The 22,055-nt window shown below is 38.4% G+C and overlaps 2 protein-coding genes across 2 annotated transcripts; both read left to right on the top strand.

The window, feature by feature from the left end:
• The first annotated feature begins 4,407 nt into the window (after positions 1–4,407).
• On the top strand, positions 4,408–7,447 carry LOC104592027 (uncharacterized). Its single transcript, XM_010251167.3, has 2 exons — positions 4,408–5,312; positions 6,326–7,447. Exons 1-2 carry the CDS (start codon positions 4,720–4,722, stop codon positions 6,984–6,986), a joined length of 1,254 nt encoding a protein of 417 aa, XP_010249469.1. The 5' UTR covers positions 4,408–4,719; the 3' UTR covers positions 6,987–7,447.
• A 7,244-nt stretch (positions 7,448–14,691) lies between these two features.
• On the top strand, positions 14,692–16,119 carry LOC104592026 (acid phosphatase 1-like). Its single transcript, XM_010251166.2, has 3 exons — positions 14,692–15,215; positions 15,315–15,524; positions 15,645–16,119. The coding sequence occupies exons 1-3, from the start codon at positions 14,803–14,805 to the stop codon at positions 15,820–15,822; spliced, it is 801 nt and encodes a 266-aa protein (XP_010249468.1). The 5' UTR covers positions 14,692–14,802; the 3' UTR covers positions 15,823–16,119.
• Positions 16,120–22,055: the final 5,936 nt, after the last annotated feature.

Below are 22,055 nucleotides of genomic sequence, written 5' to 3'. Positions count from 1 at the left end.
TTGGGTGGATTGGGTTAGATTAAGGGTCAACCCAATCCTAAGTCTCAAACCTTGAGCTTAGGCTTGGCCAACTCAAAATTAAGCTCGAGTTTACCAACCTAGGCACATTTTCTACCCTATCCAATGGGTATACACCCCGACGGGGCGGGATTTTGCTTGAAGGATGGGTTTTGGGGCAAATCGGGTTTTGGGATTCTACAACCCGTACGTTACGAGTAAGGTATGGTACTAGGCTAAAATCGACCCTCCTATCCCCAACCCACATATTATTAGAAAGCATATAAACTTTTGTATACTAGGTGTTGAATTTAATAATATTTTGATTTTGATATAAAGAATAATTGATAATTTATGCGTTTTTTTTATGTCCTACTCAAATATTTGGAAACTTTGTTGTTTATTTATGTTAGTTTACTTATTTATTAGTTATATATAACAAGAAATAATAGAAAATTAGATGTGGGTTCCAAACCAAGGAGGGTTTTACATTTTCATTTGCGGAAAGGGTTTGGATTCTCAAAATCCAACCCTATCATCCCTATTCTTGAACCCAATCCGTTGCCATTCCTATTTGGGCTAGGCTTGAACTTAAGCATATTGATCTTTGTAGCTCAATTTCAATATAAAAACAGTAAAATAGATTAATAATATATAGATATGTATAATATAAAATGTTGGGCAAACTTAGATTACACCTGATCAGTACCCAAAGCCTCAACCTAAGCCTATTCCGAGTTTAGTTAGGCCCTTTTTGGCCCAGGTCCAGCATTAAGTTCAAAAACTCAATCCCTATGCAAAAAGTTTTGGTTGAATAGGGTAGGCTTGGATTGGGTTCACCCAACTTTCCCCATTAGCTCCTTTTACCTCAAATTATTTTAACAAAACCCGTGAATCGCAGGAGTCCTGCTAATTTATTCCTCATATACATAAAAGATATTAAAATAAGAAAAAGAAAAAGAATACAGTGTGTTAAGACTGAAGACCAATTCCTCATTAGTGTTCATGAATAACTAGTTCGAAGTTCTATTTTGGTGCAAGCTGAGTATCGGTAAGCGGTAAAGCAAGTGCCCTTACAATGGCACTGCCTAATCGTGACAAGGCAAATCAGACTGCTACGTGGGTTTCTTGTAAGTACAGAGGTGACTTGGTGTATCACGATCACCCGGTATTACGTGTAGAATTACAGGCGATTTGAACTCTTACAGATGGGAGTAGATTAGGGCTATGTGTTTCAAGTATAACATTACTACGTCAGCACCACGTAGGCATTTTGAATTTCAAGCCAATCTTCCATTTGCTTGCGATGTCGTGCGGATATATAGAGAGAGAGATGAAAAACACACATTTTAGTCAAACTGGATTTGATGGGTAAAACTGACCACTAATTAGAAGCACCTCGAACATCCTTGGTCCAAGGCCTCTCGATGATGATTGATGAAAGTCAGCTCGATACTCAAGCAGAGCTAGGTTTACTAAGAAGCACACCTCATCGAGCTGTGCTGGGATCGGAAGAAGCACAACTAAATTGAACGTGGCAGTCTGGCAGATGAGTCACCTAAACATGTCCACTAATTCACCAAGTGTTTCACTCATCATCCCTATCACTACGTGTTAAACCTATATAAAGGTAAATTTAAAAAATTGGTAGATATACTTGCATTTACTACCCTTATTTTACTTTGTAGGTCCCCACCTTGCATCCGCACCAAACAAACGCACACACGTTGGAATTTCAACCCGAATTATCACCCGGGCCACAGATCAATAACATCTTTGGTCATTCATGGCGATATATTATCGTTCGATGCACAGCTGCAAGGTGACATGTGAGATTGGTGATTGGTGTGAGGAGCTCTTTGTAACTTGAAAGGAGCGGATCCGGATTTGGTTGAAACTTGAAACAGCGATAGTATCAAACACAATCTTAATAGTTAATTCCAAAGGCCCACCACCCGTGCAGGTGCAATGGAAACTCGCAAAATCAGGCCAAGACGCTGTTTGGTTTGTGTTCGTCTTTCAGCCTACACTCCACGGACCAATTTATGGTCAATGGAGTTGCTCTCCGCTACTCACTCACGGACGGACCGAAACTCTCAGGCTCTGCCTCTTTCATCCCTCTCTCACACGAGTGACGAGTATCCGAGGAACTTCCGCTGTGGTACTGGTAGTAGACGTAGACGAAATATATTCACCAGACATCACAGCTGGCATTGATGTTTCCAACTGCTTCTTTCTTTCTAATGTATCATTGTATTGTCTTCAATTTGCTGACCCCGATCCAACGGTAAACGTAAACCCCTGTACGTAATTCCATCCCGATCCAAACGTTATCTGCGTAACCAAAAACACCCTCCTTTAGTCCCATGCATTTACCTAAACGCCCTTTATGGTATGGGCTACCCTCCCATCTCTTCTATAGAAAATAATGAGAGAAGTAGTAAGTAATAATACTCTTGCGTAAGGAAGCCTTATAATTATTAATTGGAATACGACGAGATGATGATGAAATTTCCATTTCCGTTGCAATCGAAGTTCCTCTGGTTAATTATTAGGTATGATTGAAAGTTGGTGAGGTGAATTTTGGTGCCGTAAAAACGCAACAAAGCATTATTATTGTACCACTGAGATTTTAGGGTCTTCGCTTTAGGGAACAAGAATCTTTCCCATCCTGGAACCGATGTGCTCATTCTTTTGTCCAATCAAAGGAACCCTGACATTTCTTTTTTACTGTTTTCGTTTCCACGTGGCAATATCTTACCTTTTCACTTTTTCTTCTTTGAGATATCATTTCTTTCTTGAACTACAAAAAAAACATCGGACAAGTACGGAATTCTGAATTCCAGCCCCCCTACTATTAGCTTTTTTTCCCTATAAATCACATCCTACCCGTGAATTTGACATCAATTCACGCTCAGAATGCATTTCTCCTGTACTCTGTGGCTGGGGCTATAAAATTCTGATCTGGACTGATTGGTCATTCTCCCCAAAAACATCCCATTCCAACCTCAAAATACAACAATTTGCAGTCCAACACCCACCGTGAAATTAATGCAAGAACAGAATTCGTTCTGATCTGCCACATAATCATCAATTTAGCCACGTTAGAGCACGGGTGTCTCATCCGAACCTATAAATACTATTATAGTGTGGTGCACCTTTCTTCATTCGCTGCCACATAATCGGTCACTGTCAGCCATCAACATTACATCTACGTGAACGTACAGAGGTATGTACAGACGTCGGATTGGATTCCCATAAAAGTTTGATGGGATGTGTAGGACCCGCGGCGTGGTCCATAGTTACCTCAAGATGGAAAACATTTGATGGAATGTGCCGCTGTCCCCACCTCCCAAAACATCCCATAACCCATTGATACTATGCGTTCAATGTTGATGGAAGTGCAATACCATCACTCATGCAATAAATTAGAATCGTTAAACAGGAGAGGCCACCTGTAAAGTAAAAATGTGGGACCTTATTGGAGAGAATTAACACATCATCAAAATTTGGACCCCACTTCACTTGTGAGCTCTGAATCTGATGCTAGTGGAAGCGCCGTCAAAATCTCGAAATTAAAAATCATCCATCAAAAGATGATAACGGCAACACCTGATAGACTCCCGCAAAATTCTGGATTGAGAGGATAATTGGCCCCCACATCATCTTGTGACACCGTGGTGACAGCCGAGAACCAGCTGTTTATAGACTAGTGTGGTCCTGCTGGGACCTAACCAGATAGAAAGGGGTGCTGACTGCTGACCTATGAATTATTCAATCAATCAAATATTCAAAATTAAAATTTAAAACTCTCTATTTACTTATTTATTCGAATTTCTTTTATTTTTTTCCCACTTAATTGCCACCAACAATGCCAGCCATGGAGACCGATTGGACGGCTTAACATAAATAAAACATCAATTTGGTGTGATTGATTTCAGCAGTAAAACCAAAACCAAGGCCTGGTTGGATAATCATAGCTCTAAGATACATGATAGAGGCCAGAGGGTCCACTGGATTTGTATGATCATACAAATGAACGGTTATGATCATCATTCCTGGCCAATTTCCTCTTGAGCATTTGCAGCTCAGATTTTTCCCAGTGAATGGGCCATCTTCTCAAACTTTGCTTGTATGGAAATCATAGCTGTTGGCTAACAACAATGTAGTACAACTATTGGATTAGTGCTGTATGATCTGTTTGACTTTTAAGCTGTTTCTCATCATAAGCCAGCTATTATCCATCAAACGGCTGCAATTGATTCTTCTGCGGGCCCTGCTGATTGTATATGTGTCAATTCTTTTTCATTTTATTTTATTTTTTTTAGTTTGGTGGCAAAGGCCAAAATTGAGTTGAGAGCTCGGAATTTGGAATTAAAATATTTTTTCTCGCCTCGTACGAGTTTCCCTGCTGGGAAAAGAAAAAGATACTATTAAACTAAATAACTAATCGAGAAAAAAAAAAAAGAAATGAAGACGTAGAGAGAGAGAGAGAATGAGGAGAGCGAAATAAAAGTTCAATAAACAGCTACGCTGAGCTGACATCCAGTCCATGAAGATAGTTGTGTTTTTTCCTTTCCGAAGCTCTCCACTTACGCATTCGACGTCTCCCTTCGCAATCTACAACTCTTTCGTCTTCAGCTGGTCATCTTGTTTGGATCCATTCTCTGGATTGATCTTCCTGCTCAACGCCAAAGAGGAATAAAGATCAGAAGAACGGTCATGGATCCGTGCCCGTTTGTTCGAGTCATCGTCGAGGGGCTCGCTCTAAAACTACCAGTCGCCAGCAAGCACGCCGGGTCTGGAGTACACCCTTCCACCACCCCATGCTTCTGCAAACTCCGTCTAAAGAACTTCCCATCCCAAACTGCCCTCCTCCCGCTATCGTCCGCATCCGCCGACTTACCACCAGACACCACCACCTCCGCCGCCGGGTTCCACCTCGATCCCTTCGTCCTCCGACGTCTCTCCAGCAAGCCCACCACCCTCCACGTCTCTGTCTACACAGGCAGCATGGGTCGCACTTGTGGTATCAGCTCCGAGAAGTTGCTGGGCCGGGTTCGCGTGGTCCTCAACCTCCAAGGCTCTGAGTTTCGCGCTTCTCTGTACCAGAACGGGTGGATGAAACTGGGGAAAGAACCCGGTAAGCCATCGGCTCGGTTGCACCTTGTGGTTCGTTCAGAACCGGATCCAAGGTTCGTGTTTCAGTTTGGAGGCGAGCCGGAGTGCAGCCCCGTAGTTTTCCAGATCCAGGGGAACATAAGGCAACCGGTCTTCAGCTGCAAGTTTAGCGCTGACCGGAATTCGAGATCACGGTAAGTTATGTATTTTCTATAATTATCCCTTTTTCATGGGCACATTTTAGCATTTTACTGGAGGAGTGACTAAAATGCGCTGGTCGTCACTTGCCTATGGCACACTGCACTGCACATTCAACTTGCCAATCTGTCAGTCGGGTAGTGCCAAAAAAAACCATAACTTCCTGTCTAAGCGAGCGCTCCACGTGTTAAAAACCCACTGAGTTTCTGTTATTCGTCCAAGATATATGCAGTGAGTTGGTTTTCTTTGAATTAAGCTGGTCACCACTCACCATTACCAGCAGTCTAGCACTAGCTTGCGAAATTCAATTTGATTAATTTCAGAGGCTTCGTGCCTGGTGGTGATATTGTTCTGGTAAAACTGGCTTCTGCATACAGGAGTCGAACTCGTGAGATTGTTTGTGAGTTGCAAAACTGATTAGTGAATGTTCTTTTCTGCTCTTTTCTCACTCGTTTTAGTTTCAGAAATTAAAAGCGATTCATGTCATGTGGCTTCACCAACGAGTTCAGCTTCCGACAGGGCAAAGCCCATTACAGCAGCCTTTACAGTATTGCATCTAGAATATCTCATACTTAAGTGCATTATTTCATGGGGAGATATTCCCAATGCAAGGGAAGCCGATCTCTTCACGAACCACCACAGTGGTTTGATTTTATGTGTGATTCCTGAAAAATTTTAATCACTTTTCATGAGCTTTTCCGATAATTGTCGTTTAAAATAATAAAACTCCATGACTTAAACAAATGTAGAGTTCGTATTATTTTTGGGTGGTCCTCTGCTTACCAACCTTATAATTATTTTCGAGGAATATATTGAAGACCCTCCCATGTGCATTTGTTTGTTTATGGTGGTTGAATTGTTCTTCCTATCATTGTCTTCTTCTTGGGGTTATTCCAATTTGATGGCAACTGTGATTTGTTCTTTTTCTGCACTCTATTTCTCTCTAAAAAAGGGTTAAAATCATATTGGTGGTACTCACGTATGTTCGCTGTTCATTGTGAGAATTCAGGTCTCTGCAACTAGATTCAAACATGAAGAGTAGGGGATGGATGAATTCGTTTGCAAGCGACAGAGACCGGCCAGGTAGAGAGAGAAAAGGGTGGATGATAATGATTTATGATCTTTCTGGTTCCCCTGTGGCCGCGGCATCCATGATAACACCATTTGTCCCCTCCCCTGGCTCCGATCGAGTGTCGCGCTCTAACCCCGGCGCTTGGCTCATCCTCCGCCCTCAGGGGTTTTCTGTCAGCAGCTGGAAGCCATGGGGGCGCCTGGAGGCCTGGCGAGAGAGAGGGCCCATCGATGGCCTCGGCTACAAGTTTGAACTGGTGACGGACACTGGAACTAATAGTGGGATTTCTATTGCTGAAGCTACCATGAGTATCCGAAAGGGTGGCCAATTCTGCATCGATACTAGCCTGGTGGGAGATACTGCATCAAGCTCGTGGTCATCACGTAGAGGATTCATAATGGGTTCCACGGTGGAGGGTGAAGGGAAGGTCAGTAAACCGGTGGTTCAGGTCGGTGTGCAGCATGTCACATCCACAGCCGATGCTGCTCTTTTCATCGCGCTTTCTGCTGCCATCGACCTTAGCATGGATGCCTGCAGACTATTTTCACATAAGTTGAGGAAAGAGCTTTGCCACGACCAGCAAGACTATATCTCTTAGAATTTTGAATTTTCATCAGGAGCTTAATTAAACCCCTTGCAAATTCACTCTTCCGGTACAATGATAATCGGTTTGTTCTTTCTCTTCGGAGTTAAAGAACAATTAATTGATTTGATGTGGGAGAGATTTGTGGTTTTTCCTTCTCTTTGATCAGTTCTTTACTCCTGCAGATTTTTTCACACTTCTTTTTACATTGAATGGTGGTCTCTGGTTTGCTTTGTGGGGCTCTCTTTAATTGATTATTTGTAATTGGGTTCTCCAAAATCACCTTTTTTTTTTTTTGTAATTTTGCTTTTATTCTTTGGTTTACTTTGAGTTCTGCCGACATCTGAGGACAGGTGAGGTCTTTCTTCTTAGAAGATTGTTCATATTTATAAATCCATACAGATTGGAAGTGGAAACTGTACAGACAGAAAGGAGAGAATTATTTGTTCATATTTATCTATTACATTCCTGTATCATTAATAGTTCAAGATTTGCATTTTTTTTTCCTCCTGATATTGTAGTTGATTAACACTCTTTTACACAGTGCACGGTAGATGATTTGGATGGAGCAAAACGAGCCAGAACATGTGCACACAGACATTGCTCTCCCTCCTTTATTCTTTTGAAAGTGAATGTTCGGGGATTAGTGTCACTAATAGGATCGCGGAGTTGACCGACTTGAATTTAGATAGAAGAGAGAGGTCCCTACTGGCTCGGAAAGTCCGATACCCGATTCCACCCAAAATCCGATTAACCAAAATTTTGGTGGTTATGGGTCGACCAATTCGATCAGTTATTTGACCAATTCCAATTAGTCAAATTACTCAGTTTATGTTGTTATCGATTAAATAATAAATATAAAAACCATAAAAAATATTATAAATTTTTTAGAAAATTTGAGGATATCTTTGGTATTATACATTCGTCGTATTAAACATATTATCACATGATGGAAAAAAAAAGAAGAAGAAAATTAATGCATTATTCATGACATGTTGATTTGGCCATTCTAAATCAAGTACTCCACAAATTAGGGTTTGGAGAGATTGATTTTTTGAGTAATGGAATGTGTTATCATTGTTGCGTATAAAATCTTGCTAAATGGAGCCAGGAGAAGAGCTGAAAGGAAAACCAATAACTGTTTATGCTCATGTCTGTTACTCTTCATCTCACATATCTTTTTGCAGATGATAACTATCTATTCTCCAAGGTTGATCCAAGAGAAGAGATGGTTATTTTGGTCACAATTCATGCTTATGGAAAATCTTCCGGTCAAAAGGTAAATATGGCAAAATCCGATCTGTTTTAGTCGTAATTTACACTCCAAACTTGAGAAAATGATGGCAAAAATGCTTCAAATGAACACAGTTGAACACCCATCCATCTATCTTGCCCTCCAATTGAGATTGGGAGGTCAAAAAAAGATCTATTCGGGGATGAAAACCAATAACTGGTATGATCTTCTCTCCTCAGCAAGAAAAAAAAAGTTCTCCTAAAAGCCATTATCTCAGCCATACCAACATATACTAAACCCAATTTGAGTAAAACTAGGAAGACTCATTGGATTAATTGCCGAGTCATCAGTAGGAATAAGTCAAATGGGGGATTGGGGTTTACGGATTCACATTGTTTTAATTTGGCCTTGTTGAGCAAACATGCCTGGAGAGGGCAATTTACATGCTAAGGTTATTAAAGCAAAATATCTTAGAAACAGAAGTTTTTCTACCCAAATTTATCTACAAGAGGATCGTGGGGTGGCAAAGCATCCTGTCAACTAGGAAGATTTTGGGAACAGGGATGTCGTTGCGCAATTAAGTTTGGAGACAAGGTTAAAATTTGGGAGGACCCATGGCTCCCAAAAATTCTAGGGTTCAAAATCCAAGATCCAAAACCAAACGATGCGAACCCAAAACCTCATCAGGGATATCATCCTGGAGGACAGAAGAGGATGGAATGAAAGGCTAATAAGACAAAATTTTCTTGATATTTTATGACACAAACATTCTCAATATCCCTTTGGCTTCTGGGAACTAGTTGGACAGATCCTGTGTTGGAAACTAACAGAGAATGGTAACCTCTCTATCACGTTTGCTTATTGTGTTGCAAAGTCTTTAGTAGCAAATCAAGTTGGACCACAGGCCCAAATAGAACCTGCTGGAATAATCTTAGAGAAGAAGAACTGGAAATAGGTTTGGGCTCAAAAGATAGAACCCAAGGCTCAGTTTGGAAGGATTACAAATGCGAGTATGTAGTATATATTTGCATTTGTACTCTTTTCAAACTCACCTAAGTTAAAATCTTTTCTTTGGAAGGGCTATTGGAACGATGTAGCAATTAAGGAAAACGTTGGAGAGATAGGAATATTTTGATACATACCTCTGCGTGTCTGGTCTACAATTTGAACATCAAATCTGAGGTACATGCATGCTTTGTTTTTCTATTCCCATGCCAAGCATCTTGGTTTGCTAGCTTCGTAAATATCAAGGCAGAAAATTTAATTATTTACATCATGGTTCAGTTCGTGGTTGAATGATTGCAATGGTTTAGGTGTGAGAAAATAAGAGATATATTTGTTGTGGATGATATGGAAAAATAGAAATGGTTTTATAGTTGAAAATTCTGATACTTTTCCTAGCGTCGCTATTTCATGTGCTTAATTACCAGAAGATGAAGTAGAAGAATACGATTTCCCCTCGAGACTGGAAACTTTCTTCCCAATCAACTGAAAATTGTGCTTATTTACGGCAGTTTTTTGGATGTAGGTCAAGTGAGCTTTTGTGTGATTGTTAGGGACCATTTTGGTTTGGCATTGGCTACGTACTTCTTTTGGTCAAGTGACAATCTCATCCCCACTACAAACTAAGTTATGACAATGATAAAGGCAATGGAGCTTCTCTATGTTTTGAATCCTCACAAGGCTATTTTGGAAAGTGATTGCTCAAATCTTATTCAATCTCGTCAAAGTGATCAAGCTCATGATGCCACAACACATGAATGTATCTTTTAAGTTTGTAAGTACATCTTTGAACAAGGTTGTTCTACGGGTGGCAAATTGATGGATTTGGTAAGGGTTGAATATCAACCCACCCATATTAATCCATCAACCCACCATGATCCATCACCAATCATAGTTAAAGGGTTATAACCCACTCTAACCCTAACCCTAACCCTAACCCTAACCCTAACCCTAACCCCAACCCACTCATATTGACCCACTTGACCCATCCATATTGATCTTTAACCACCCTCACCCATACTAATCCACCTACCCTCACTACAAAAATAGGTCGGGATGGCCCGTATACGCAAAATAATAAATTTTGAGAGAATGATCTCTCTCAAGACCGTCACGTGACAAAAACAAGTCAAGTCAACCCATATACCCGAAAATGCAAAAATTGTAGTGTGCAATAGATTCACATTTACTAGTACCATTAAAAGTACAAATAGAGTCTTAGTTTCTAGATTCCCAAACTTTTCCTTGACCCCCTTCTATTTAGAGGGAAGAAAGCATAATTTCATAATTTCTATTATCACTTTTCTGCTCATCCTATTTTCTCTCAACCAAACTTTTGTTTAGGGTATAAACTCCATTCTCTTCGATATTGAATCCTATATTTAAAACATTTTTAAGTGGGGGTGCGGGGGGGGGGGGGGGGGGACCTACCAGTGTTCACTATTGGTAACTATAGGTCCCATGGTAAATTTATTTTCCCATAGGTATCACTTACATCATAGGTAAATAACTTTTCCACCTAGGGGGAGTTGCCAAAATATTATAGGGCAAAATTGTCCCTTCAAATAATGAAATTATGGGCAAAAATGGTCAATTGTTTAACTCATGTAAATTTATGATCAAAAGAACATGAGTAAATGACTTACTAAAAAATGAACATGCCCTTGGTGATAGGTAAGCGTTTGAACTATCATGGCATTCATTTGATTCATAGGAACATGGATATGAAACCGGAATCAGCATGGACCATTCTGATTCCAATTGCTGGTGAAAAGGCATTCCCCCATTTATGAAACTATTCATTCCCTCCTCGTCCCTTGGAAATCTCATTCCATCTAATTCCAATTCCCATATGGGATGGGAGAACAGACCCATTTCAATAGTGATTCCAAGGGAGAATATACCCATTTCAATTATTTGCCTAACTTGTGACAATTTGGGGAGGAGGAATTTGAGAGAAAATGAAGTCCAGGTATTTAAGTGAAGCACTCCATATAGATATGGTATATATGGAGATTACCCTCATTATTGAGTTCGGAGTAGACCTGTTCATGGGCCGGGCTTTTACTGTGTATTAACAAATTTTTTTTAAGGCCCGAGCCCGAGCTCGGCCCGACCATCGGGCCTACAATTTGGGCCCGAGCCCGGCCCTCATAAAAAAGCCCGAAGCCCGAGCCTGGGCCTGGGCCCGAAATTTAGCCTATATTATTATTATTATTATTATTAATGTTGAAGCAGCTGAATAAAGAGAGAGATAGATTGAAATTATAAAGAAAAGAATAAAATATATATATATATATATATATATATATATATATTAGATTATAAATATTATATTATTTATATATTTTATATAATATATAAAATACATATTATATATTTTATAAAATATATAATACTGAGTCGGGCCGGGTTTTTTTGACAAATCCCGAACCCGGCCCGAAACACAGTCGGGCTTACTATGTTAAGCCCGAGATCAGGCCCGCGGGCCTAATTATATGACCAAGCCCGGCCGGGGTGCGGGCCTGGCCGGGCCGGGCTACCCGGCCCATGAACAGGTCTAGTTCGGAGCTTCAAATCCTTTAATGGAACTAAATTCAACTAAAGGGCCCATTGGTGATAATTAATTTGGCTGAACAGTCTAAGTAAGTCGCTCGTTATTTTAATAATTTTTAGTTTTAGTGACTAAAGTTATTAACGATATTTGGAGCTCCTTAATGGCACTATGGTTTTAATTTGTGGATTAATACATGCTTAAATAACGCATTCTTAATGGCTGAAATTTTATACACTAAAGGGTAAAGCAATAACACATACCATTCGACCACTTTCAGTTTAGGCTCAGTATGTACGGTACAAATATAAATAATACAGCATTCAGTAAGACCACTTTCAATAACACATCCCGTTCGACCACTTTCAGTCAAGGTTTTCAAAATCGAACCGGACAACGAACCGTTTAGGGTCTGTTTTTCGAGTCAAATGGTCTGATCATTCAGATCGACCGAATAGACTGTTCTGAAAAAAATAAAAAATAGTCAAAACCATTGTCCGGGTCAATGGTTTGAACGGTTCGATTACCTGGGTCAGCGGTTCGCTGATCAAATCAATTGCTTTTCACTAAAAGATGGTCTGGTTCCCACTTGTTCTGGTCCGACCATCCAATCTGGTCCGGTTTTGAAAGCACTGCTTTCAGTTATCCCTAATACTAGGTTGAGGACAACCCTAACCTCAATTTGTCTGAAATTGAAACCTGTACCCTAATTTTAACCGTAATCCAATCCAACTAAAAACTTCACACTTAGTAGTCATGTTATGAGATGTGTGGTTATGGATCATATCCATGGTAAGATATGGTATTTTGCTATATGTGAATGGTCCCCCATATACAAAATAGCATGGATAGGGACGAGCTATACCTCAATTTATTGTCCATAGTATTTTCTTGTGGATGATCCATACTATGGTGTGTAAAGATTGTGGGAATGTTTCAGTGTAATGCATGAATGTTACATTGGTCCAATTAATCTCATTTTATTTAATCTTAATAATTTATAATTTTTTAATATTTTATTAATAAAATAATAATTTTTAATGTTAATTCTAGCACAAGTCTGACAATTCTCCTTCTTCACTATTTTTTCATTATTTAAATATTATTTTTTAGTTTTATCAATAAAATAATATTTAAAATATTAAAATAATATTTTTAATTATTTATAAAGTATAATTGTTGCTTACACATTAATTTATTAATATTTTTTTAATTTATTTACCACATAAAATGTAAAAATTAAACATTTATGATCGATTGTGTAGATTTCTCATAAAATATATACGAGATACATGTAATCAAACAGTCCACACCACATTTACATAACGCTACTATGGGTATAGACTAATCCAGTTCATACAATTTATTCAACAGTTGAAAAAAAATTATGGATTAAAATGTAGTGTGAATTGATCCTGCCACAGGGTATAGTGTGGACTAATATCCAAATTTCGTCTCTCTCATCACTGCCTCTAAACTATAAATCCAACATGGCTTATAAAAAGTTGCATTCTATCCTTATCTTGCCGTGCACGGTCGGTGCTTCTACAAAAACGATTCTCCCACATGCATGGTTTCTTCTTTCTTGTAATGTTATGGATATCCAAACCAGTAGTAGAATCTCCTCCCGAGTACCCCGATCCACCAACTCATTATATATATGACAACCTCCTTGAATATCCCATTCTTTTATGTAAATCTTGTATATATAAGATATATAAATCGTTCCCAAATTTGATAATTGCCTTTGGGTTTTAAAACTATCACTGACCCGGGCAATTGAACTGTTTTTGATTTAGGTACTGCTGGTCATCTATCTATTCAGTTCCATATTTTACTTGCGCTAGGTTTCCCAAAAATCATTCAATTAATTAACAAACCATTCGTACTGAATGGTCTCACCATTTGTCGAGACGTGCTGCCTCAGAAGAAACGCATCCGAGCACAACACATGTGGGGCCGTGCTTTGTGTATATGAATCACTTAAACGTACGTGTCGCATTTCACTTGTAGGTGTCTCGTTCTATCTCCAGGTGTCAGGTGTCAGGTGTCAGGTACCTCTCCAACACGTACATACACTTTACATTCATTAGATACCTTTTGATCGCATTTACTATACACCTCGGACAGTTCTGATTTGTTCGTCGGAGTTACAAGTTCGCAATATCACCCCGTGCCCTCCGACTCTCCGACTCTCTCCTTCCTTGTAGGTACTCTGCAAGTAGGGTGAGATGTGATGAAATTGTGGGATTGTAGATAGCCACGTGGCGTATCTGAATTGATTGAGACCTTTTCCCCTTACAATTGAGAATGACAAGTGTGATTCGTGCATGCCATGAAAGAATTATTCTTGGTGTTTCAGAGCTATAATTGCCCCGAAGTTTGGGCTGCTCACTGCTGAACCCTCGACCCTCGTTGACGTTTCCTCACTCTCTTTGCCATAATTTTCTATCCAAATTCCTGGTTGACAGAACATATGGATATGGATGGCTAACTCTTTTTAGACCACCTGTCAAATAACAGTCGCCCATCGCCCATACAAACTCACCATTCGTTTATACCTTGATAATATACTATTTCAGTCCCTACGTTTTCTAAAGTGTTCAACGTGTGTGTTACAGATACACGATCGATCAGTCGATCATGATCAGATATGGACCCTTCCTTCAATGATAGCTGATCGTTTCAAAACCAAATGGAACAACACTTGATCGAATCCAGATTTTCTATTCACTTTTGCTATCCAATTGTACCCACACATCTCTTAGTTCATAATAGAGATGTATGGTTCCATAGAAAGTGGATAGAAAAAGTCAGTAGGAAATCCATCCCGTGTACACTTGGATTACTTAACCCAATATTTTCGATAGAATAGGAAACAAGGAAAAAAAAGCCATCTCGATATATTTATATATGGGTAGGCGTATTAAGTCTAATACTGAAAATAAATCAAAGATCAAACCTTCTGTCTGGCCGTTCGGGTCCATTCCGTTCGGGAAGAAAACCAGAAGGCTCCGTAGAGGTCTTTTGAGTTTTCCGGCATGGATCCCGGCCGCCTAATCTTTCTTTTGTTCTTCTGGTGCCTCGCATCTGGCGTTGCGTCAGAATCCGTCCTCAAAATTTTGCCGGAAAATCGAAAATCCGCTCGTCTGGACCTTGTCTCAAGAGACCGCAAATTCCAAAGAGATGACGGACTGTTCTGCGACAGCTGGAGGTTGTCGGTCGAGACTAATAACGTCGGGTTCTGGAAGAAGATCCCTCAGAGATGCGCCAGTTTCATGAAGGAATACATTTCCGGAGATCACTACGCATCAGATTCCGACGTGGTCGCCCAGAGCTCATTGGCTTTTGCAGAAACCGTTGAGCTATCTGGCGACGGGAAGGACGCCTGGATTTTCGACATCGATGAGACATTGCTCTCCAACTTTCCATACTACGAGCTCCATGATTTCGGGTAATCAATGGAATGTTCTTCCTCTAATTCGCGATTTCATTTCTTATCGCCTATGGTCTTTAAACTTTATCATTATAAACATGGGATTTGGTTTTGCAGATTGCAGGAATTTGACGAAAGGACATTTAACGTGTGGGTGGATATGGCGGAAGCGCCACCTTTACCGCCGAGTCAGAGGCTATACAAACAACTCCAGCAACTGGGGTTCACGTTGATTCTGCTGACGGGACGGAGCGAAGCTCAAAGGGACGCCACTGAGAAGAACCTTTTGGTTGCCGGGTACCACAGCTGGGAAAAGCTCATCTTACGGTAAACACTGCATGCATCATCTTAATTAGAACATTACGATCATTGTTTATGATTTAAATTTCTGCAATTCTTATTATTGCTGAGATGATGATGATCATGTTGAATGAAATCATGTAACAGGGGACCGTCAGATCAGGGCAAACCTGCAATTATATACAAGTCAGAGAAGAGAATGGAGCTAGAGGCAGAAGGTTATAGGATTCATGGCAGCTCCGGTGATCAATGGAGTGATCTGTTGGGTTTTGCCATGGCCAAACGATCGTTCAAACTACCAAATCCAATGTACTACATTGCCTAAATTAAACACGGTCACGTAGTTTTAATTGTAAATTTTTTTTTGTAACTTCCTTTGCTCTCTATAAGAGTTTAGAAATAGAAGAATCTCTTTTTTTTGTTTTTTTGTTTTTTAATATTTTTGGAAGGAAAAAATTTCATTCTTTCACTTCTGCTGCGTTTGGAAAAAATGCAAATGGAGTGTAAATCCTATTTCACGGTAAATTTGCACTCTCTTTCTTTCACTTTTGCCTGTATTCGGCAATATTGCATTTATGCATTGATAAATGACAAAAAAAAAAAAACATATACTTTATTAGAATTTATGCTTGTATCCATTACAGCTAAAAATCTGTTTGGTAAGAATGTCAATGCAAAACTAATCTAATTTCGTAATCTATATAAACCATTCTACACTTTATATATTTGCATTCACACTCATTTGAATTGTTTCTAAACGCAGCCTTCAGGACTAATTTACAGTAGATGTCCATCTCCACTATATGAGTGAAAGAAATAAGACCTCAATGGTTGTCTTTGAATCTTGTATCCACGTAAAACCGGTTTAATTAAGCTGTTAATGGGAGAGGGAATGGGCTCCCCACAGAGAACGGCCCACAGCCCATCCCCTCCGTTATTTGGGAATTGGGCAAGAATGAGGCCCTATTAGTATCAGATCCAGATGGTTTATATGCTGTCAATGGGTCGGGTATGGTTCGTGTCTAGTAACATCGCTTCAAACTAATACATAAGGGCCCATGGGGGCTGAGGAAGCTGCTTTATAGACTCATGTAAGCCTATTTTTGGTTTTCTGTGTTTTTTTTATCAAACGTAGTTTTACAGTTATCCGTGTAGTGGAGGCTTTGTAGAATTGTAGGAAACAGGATTCGTTCGAACAGCCTTAGAATATCTCTCCATAAAATAAAGCACATAATTACGGAGATATTCTCAATGCAAAACTGTAAAGACTGTCCAAACACAAACGGGTCTTGCACTGACTGAAGCCGATCTCATTTTGTAGCGTCAAAAGCCACGCTTCTCCCACTTCCACCATAACAGTTGTAATTTCAGTATTTCACTAATTTGAGAATAAACACACCCAATTGTTAAATTGATGAACCTGACCATGATACCAGAAAAACTTGTAACCAATCAATTGATGGTTCAATTGGGGGGATTTTCAATTGTTTGTAGCCCATATTTAGAATCAAATCCCCCTGCTACTAAGGTTTGGGGTTTAGGGGTATGGAGTTTTTTTTTTTTAAGCGCCTAAGGCTAATCCATTCATCATAAACTTTTAGTTACATCTGAGTTACATGATTTGGAAATAACAAAACTGAACAGTTTGGAAGGTGGTTTAATAGATTCTTGCAAAGAAAAATGAGTACCAGAATGCTCCAAGGAGGATTTGGGTTAACCTCCAACAAGGAATCAATTAACTCCGAATGAGCAGTAGTTGGAATAGCTCGAGAAACTAAGGCTCAGTTTGGAAGAAATACAAATACAAAATTGTAAAGTGCAAAACCTTACATTTTCTACTATTTTGTATGTATTTGTACTGTACATATTTGCATTTGCACTACTTTCAAACTGAGCCTAAGGGTATGAAGATGGATTACCCCGTTGTGTAGAGTGGTGTATCTTGTTGGTATGCTAAATATTCATATACACGTACAATTATAGGGTAAATTAAAGCAATAGAACTATCAAAATGCCTATATTCAGATTTTTTGTTTTACAGATTTTCGTCACTCCATTCAAATGCTTGTACTCTTGAAAAAAAAAAGTATAGGGAAGGTTTTATATGGAAAAAAGAGTAAAATAAAATAAAAGTTCAATGAGCAAAAGAGAATCTAAACATGGTCATTTTGGTAATTTTTCCCTTATTGTAATATTAGTTTTAACCAAATTGGATTTAAGTTGATATTTTTAAAAGTTGAGGGTACTAAAATATCTCACTTCAAAGTTCAAGCCCTTAAGTATTATTACCTAAAAGTACAATGTACCTATTTATAAGGGAAACTTCTTGATCAGTACCCTGTACTTTGGCTCAAGTGATAATTTAGTTCCCGAACTTTAAAATATGACAATTTAGTACCCCAAAATGTGACAATCCAATACCTGTCGTTAAACAGTTCGTTAATCACCCGTTAAGTGACATTTGAAAAGTAAAAAATGCCCTAAAATGCCATCTAATTCTCTTTATCAACCATCCAAACATTGACAATAAAATGAACAGTCCCAAATTCTAAATTCTTCTAAACAGTCACCAACTTTTTTGAATAGAAGAGGCTAGGATTTGGGACCCTTTAGTTTTTTGTCAACATTTGGATGGTTGATAAAGAGAATTAGATGTCATTTGAAGGCCATTTTTTACTTTTCTAATGTCACTTAACGGCTGATTAACGGACTGGTTAACGACAGGTACTGGATTGTCACATTTTGAAAGTTTTGGTACTAGATTGTCACATTTTGAAAGTTCGGGCACTGGTTTGCCGCATTTTAAGTTTGGAGACCAAATTGTCATTCGAGCCAAAGTACAAGATACTGATCAGGAATTTTCCCTATTTATAATTTACCCAAAGGGGCATTCTTTTTTGGATTAATTTATTTTCCTGGGATTCACACAATCCCATTGGCCAAGAAACCCATGTTCTTTTTTTTTAGATTTGTGTGGGGACTAAGCAAAATTTATTTTCTTGGGCATCACTTACCCAGATAAATGATATTCATCTCTCAAGTGAATAAATAACTTTCCCGCCTGGGGGAAAATTTGACAACACTTGGATGGGATGAAAATACTCCTTTTAATAATGGATTTTTATGATTAAAATGGCCACTATATTATTCACCTAGGAAATAAAAAAAAACATGAATAAATGCATTTACTCAAATAATTCACCTATTGAAAAACAAATGGGACCAAAATGATATATAATCAATTCAGGTTATTCAAAAGAGTCTGGATCTCCTGCCAATGAGAACTCTGCCCACGTTTATCGGAGCCACACATAGAGAACATCTCATCCTTTGTATAGTATTATGCAAGGGGAGATGTTCCCAATTCACAAGGGGTAGTGTATTGTGGGTAGGCGTGGGCAGAGTTTTCATGGGCAGGTGATCCAGAAAATGTTTAGAACCTTGTCGTTGCATTGCATTCCCATTTAAAACTCCAAGTAGGTGCAATGTCGGCATTTTGACTTTTATCTTCCAAAATCCAGTTTCGTTACATAAAAGACAAGTACAAATGTTTGTATTAGTCTTTGCATGGAGTTATGTGTATCTAGGTGATAATGGAAGTTTCAAAGAAGATTCTCTCTGTTGTTGCCAAATTGGAGCAAGGGCAGTAGAGTAATATCCAAGGTATGAGGACAGTGGGTTCCACCTGTTAAGAGTAAAAAGACATTAGAGGCCCTGGTATTGTTCCCAGGGGCGAGGATTCCGACGGTCAAGTTAGTTGAGAGGTCAAAGGAAGTAAAAGTCACCACAAGAGTATAAGCGATAGCTCAAGTATCCGGTGGGTGAGAATTACTCGAATGCCCTTATGAAGTTGTCATCAGTCGAGAATACCCCTAGCCGATGCCACATGTCAGGATCCGGTGAGAAGAACAAATATACCTATATCACCGTCACTTGTCCTATGTGGCACTTGTATAGTGCAGGTTGAGGGTCAACCTAGGCCCAACCCTAAGATTCAAACCTTCGACTTGGAATTAGCCCAATCCTAGCTTAGCCCAATACAATTCAAGCTAGGGTTTGAAAATACTTATGAATATATTTTTGTAAATCATCTTTTATTGAGCTTTATAATCCAATTTGTAAGTAGAATGGATTGAAAACATGTGTAAATTTCATTAACAAATGTACTGCATTTGTTATGCCCATGTGTGTATATATGTTCATACAAGTAATTATCAACTCATTTTGTTCATAAAATACAATATCTATATCATTTTTAGTTCATTTTATTAATAATGTATAATAAAATGAAAACCAAATTCCATTTGAATATAATAGAGATCCGGTATACAACATCATATTCAATTTTAAATATTAATGAATCAAATTTGGGTCTACTATAGTGTTTTTGATGTTTCCATCAATACGCATGCTCAACCAGATGCAAAATGTGGTGTGGCCACACCACAATATATATGGCCATGTCAAGTTAAATTGCCCAAATGTGGTGTGCCTAAATCAATTTTTTTTTGGGTAAATCAATTTATATGAAGTTTGGCACGGAATCATAACATCATAACGAGAAACCACCCTGGAAGAAACAAAACTTTCTATAATATTAAGGATGTGTTTGGTTTGAAGGAAAGAGTAGGGAAAGGTAGAGAAACCTTTACAAATCTAGTATAAGTTTTCCTATCTTTCCCTATTTTTTCCTTCAAACCAAACATAGCCTAATTAAAATTTTTGAGATTACTTTGGCCTTTACAAGTTGAAAAGAACTGAGCTTTTCATAAAGGCATACGTCTTAATAATATGAATATCAAGAGGGCCTTTGTATGCATGGAGAAGGCTACCAAATAAAGAAAAAAGGAGAAATAAGAGAGAAATTTCGGAAGGAAAAGAAAAAAAAAAAAGAACAGTTTTGGATGGGATATGAAAAAAAAGAACACTAGCAGAAAGTGAATCAGACGACAGATTGGTTGGCAAAACTCGGACATGAAAATCTTTTAATGACATCCGGCCCAGTCCCACATGCAATCGGGTTAGATTAAGATATTAGGCCCAAGCCCAATATAGGCAACACAAAGTCATGAATTAATTAAAATTTGGGTTTGGTTAGTCCTATCTTTTTTCCTTTCCTTTCCTTTTATTTTACTGACGGGCAACATATTTTGTGTTCAGCTAATCCGAATTTCCTAACATGGATGTGCTTCTAGGTTCTAACAACTAATCACCATATATTTGAACTTTGAAGAAGATGGAGCTTTAGGTTGCAATGCAAACAAATTTGTACTGATGCAAAATCCTGGCAGTGCAAATGATTTGAGTGTAAATTTTGATTTATTTTTGTTTTAAATTTTAATTTATTTTGTTTGATTGCAGTACAAATTAAGTAAATTAAGACATGAAACAAGTAAAATCTAAAACAAAATTAAACAAGAATTTGCATTTTCTACATTTGCACTACTATGCATTTGTACTAATACAAATAAATTTGCACTGCAATCAAACACAGCCTTAGGGTCAAATAAGTGATGCCACAACAACATGACACTTCAATTTACTAAGTTAGTGTTTGATAAATTTGAACTCTGATCTCTGAAAAAAAGATTAAAAAAAAATCTAAAAGCAGCTTTGTAGTCTGAACTGTCAAAAACAGTTTTCTATTTCTCCTTCTTCTTTTGAATCCTGAACATAGAAAAGTTGTTTGGTATTTTGAATGTTGGTTCCTCCCAAAAATGTCTATTTTATAGTTTCATCCCTTGAATGTATGACATAAGTTATGTTATAATCATACTTCTACATTACATATATTATATTACTATAAATTATGTTATATAAACCAATTTGAATAGTTTGGAGTTTGGACGGTCTAGACACTGAATTGACCAGTCGTCCATAATGGTCCAAAGTATTTTTCAGATTGCATTGAATCTAGTCCATATGTACTAAATTCATATTGGGAAGAGCTTTGACCAATAATCAAAATTTATGCTTGGTAGGCATGAGGCAGTGTGTAGATGAGAAATTATTGAATGGGTTCCGAGGTTTATGATGTGCGTATTGTAGGGATATGTTGAATGGGAGGAATAGGTAAAACAACTATTGCTAAGTGTGTCTATGATTAATCAAATATTTCACAAATTTGAACGTGCAAATTTTCTTGAATTTGGTAGAGAAGTTGTTGGCAACCAGTTTGTTGATCGACAAAAACTTCTTTCTGATATTCTAATGGCATCCACCCAGCTTTGGGATTTGGTATGCAACAGTTCCCTGCTTTCTATAGGATATGTTTTGTAAAGTATGATGTGTTCCTATCTGATTCATAGTATAACACGAATTTAAATATACATACACATATGGGACATATTGTATTGGTGTCGGTGCATGGTCATATAGGATATGTTTTGTAAGATGCACATATTAGACTGATATGGATGTGTATTGGCCTATATCGCATTGTATCATCTGATATGCATCAATACAGACCACTATATAGCATTTCACTCGGTGTTCTCAAAATCGGACCGAAGAAAAACTGGTCACCTGACCAGTTCTGTTTCACCCCAAAATCGCCTT

Source organism: Nelumbo nucifera, chromosome 8, assembly GCF_055504915.1.
Source record: "Nelumbo nucifera cultivar China Antique chromosome 8, China Antique-T2T, whole genome shotgun sequence".
Classification (NCBI taxonomy): Eukaryota; Viridiplantae; Streptophyta; class Magnoliopsida; order Proteales; family Nelumbonaceae; genus Nelumbo; species Nelumbo nucifera.
Note: the sequence above shows the minus strand (reverse complement) of the source record. Positions and strands in the feature narration are given on the sequence as shown.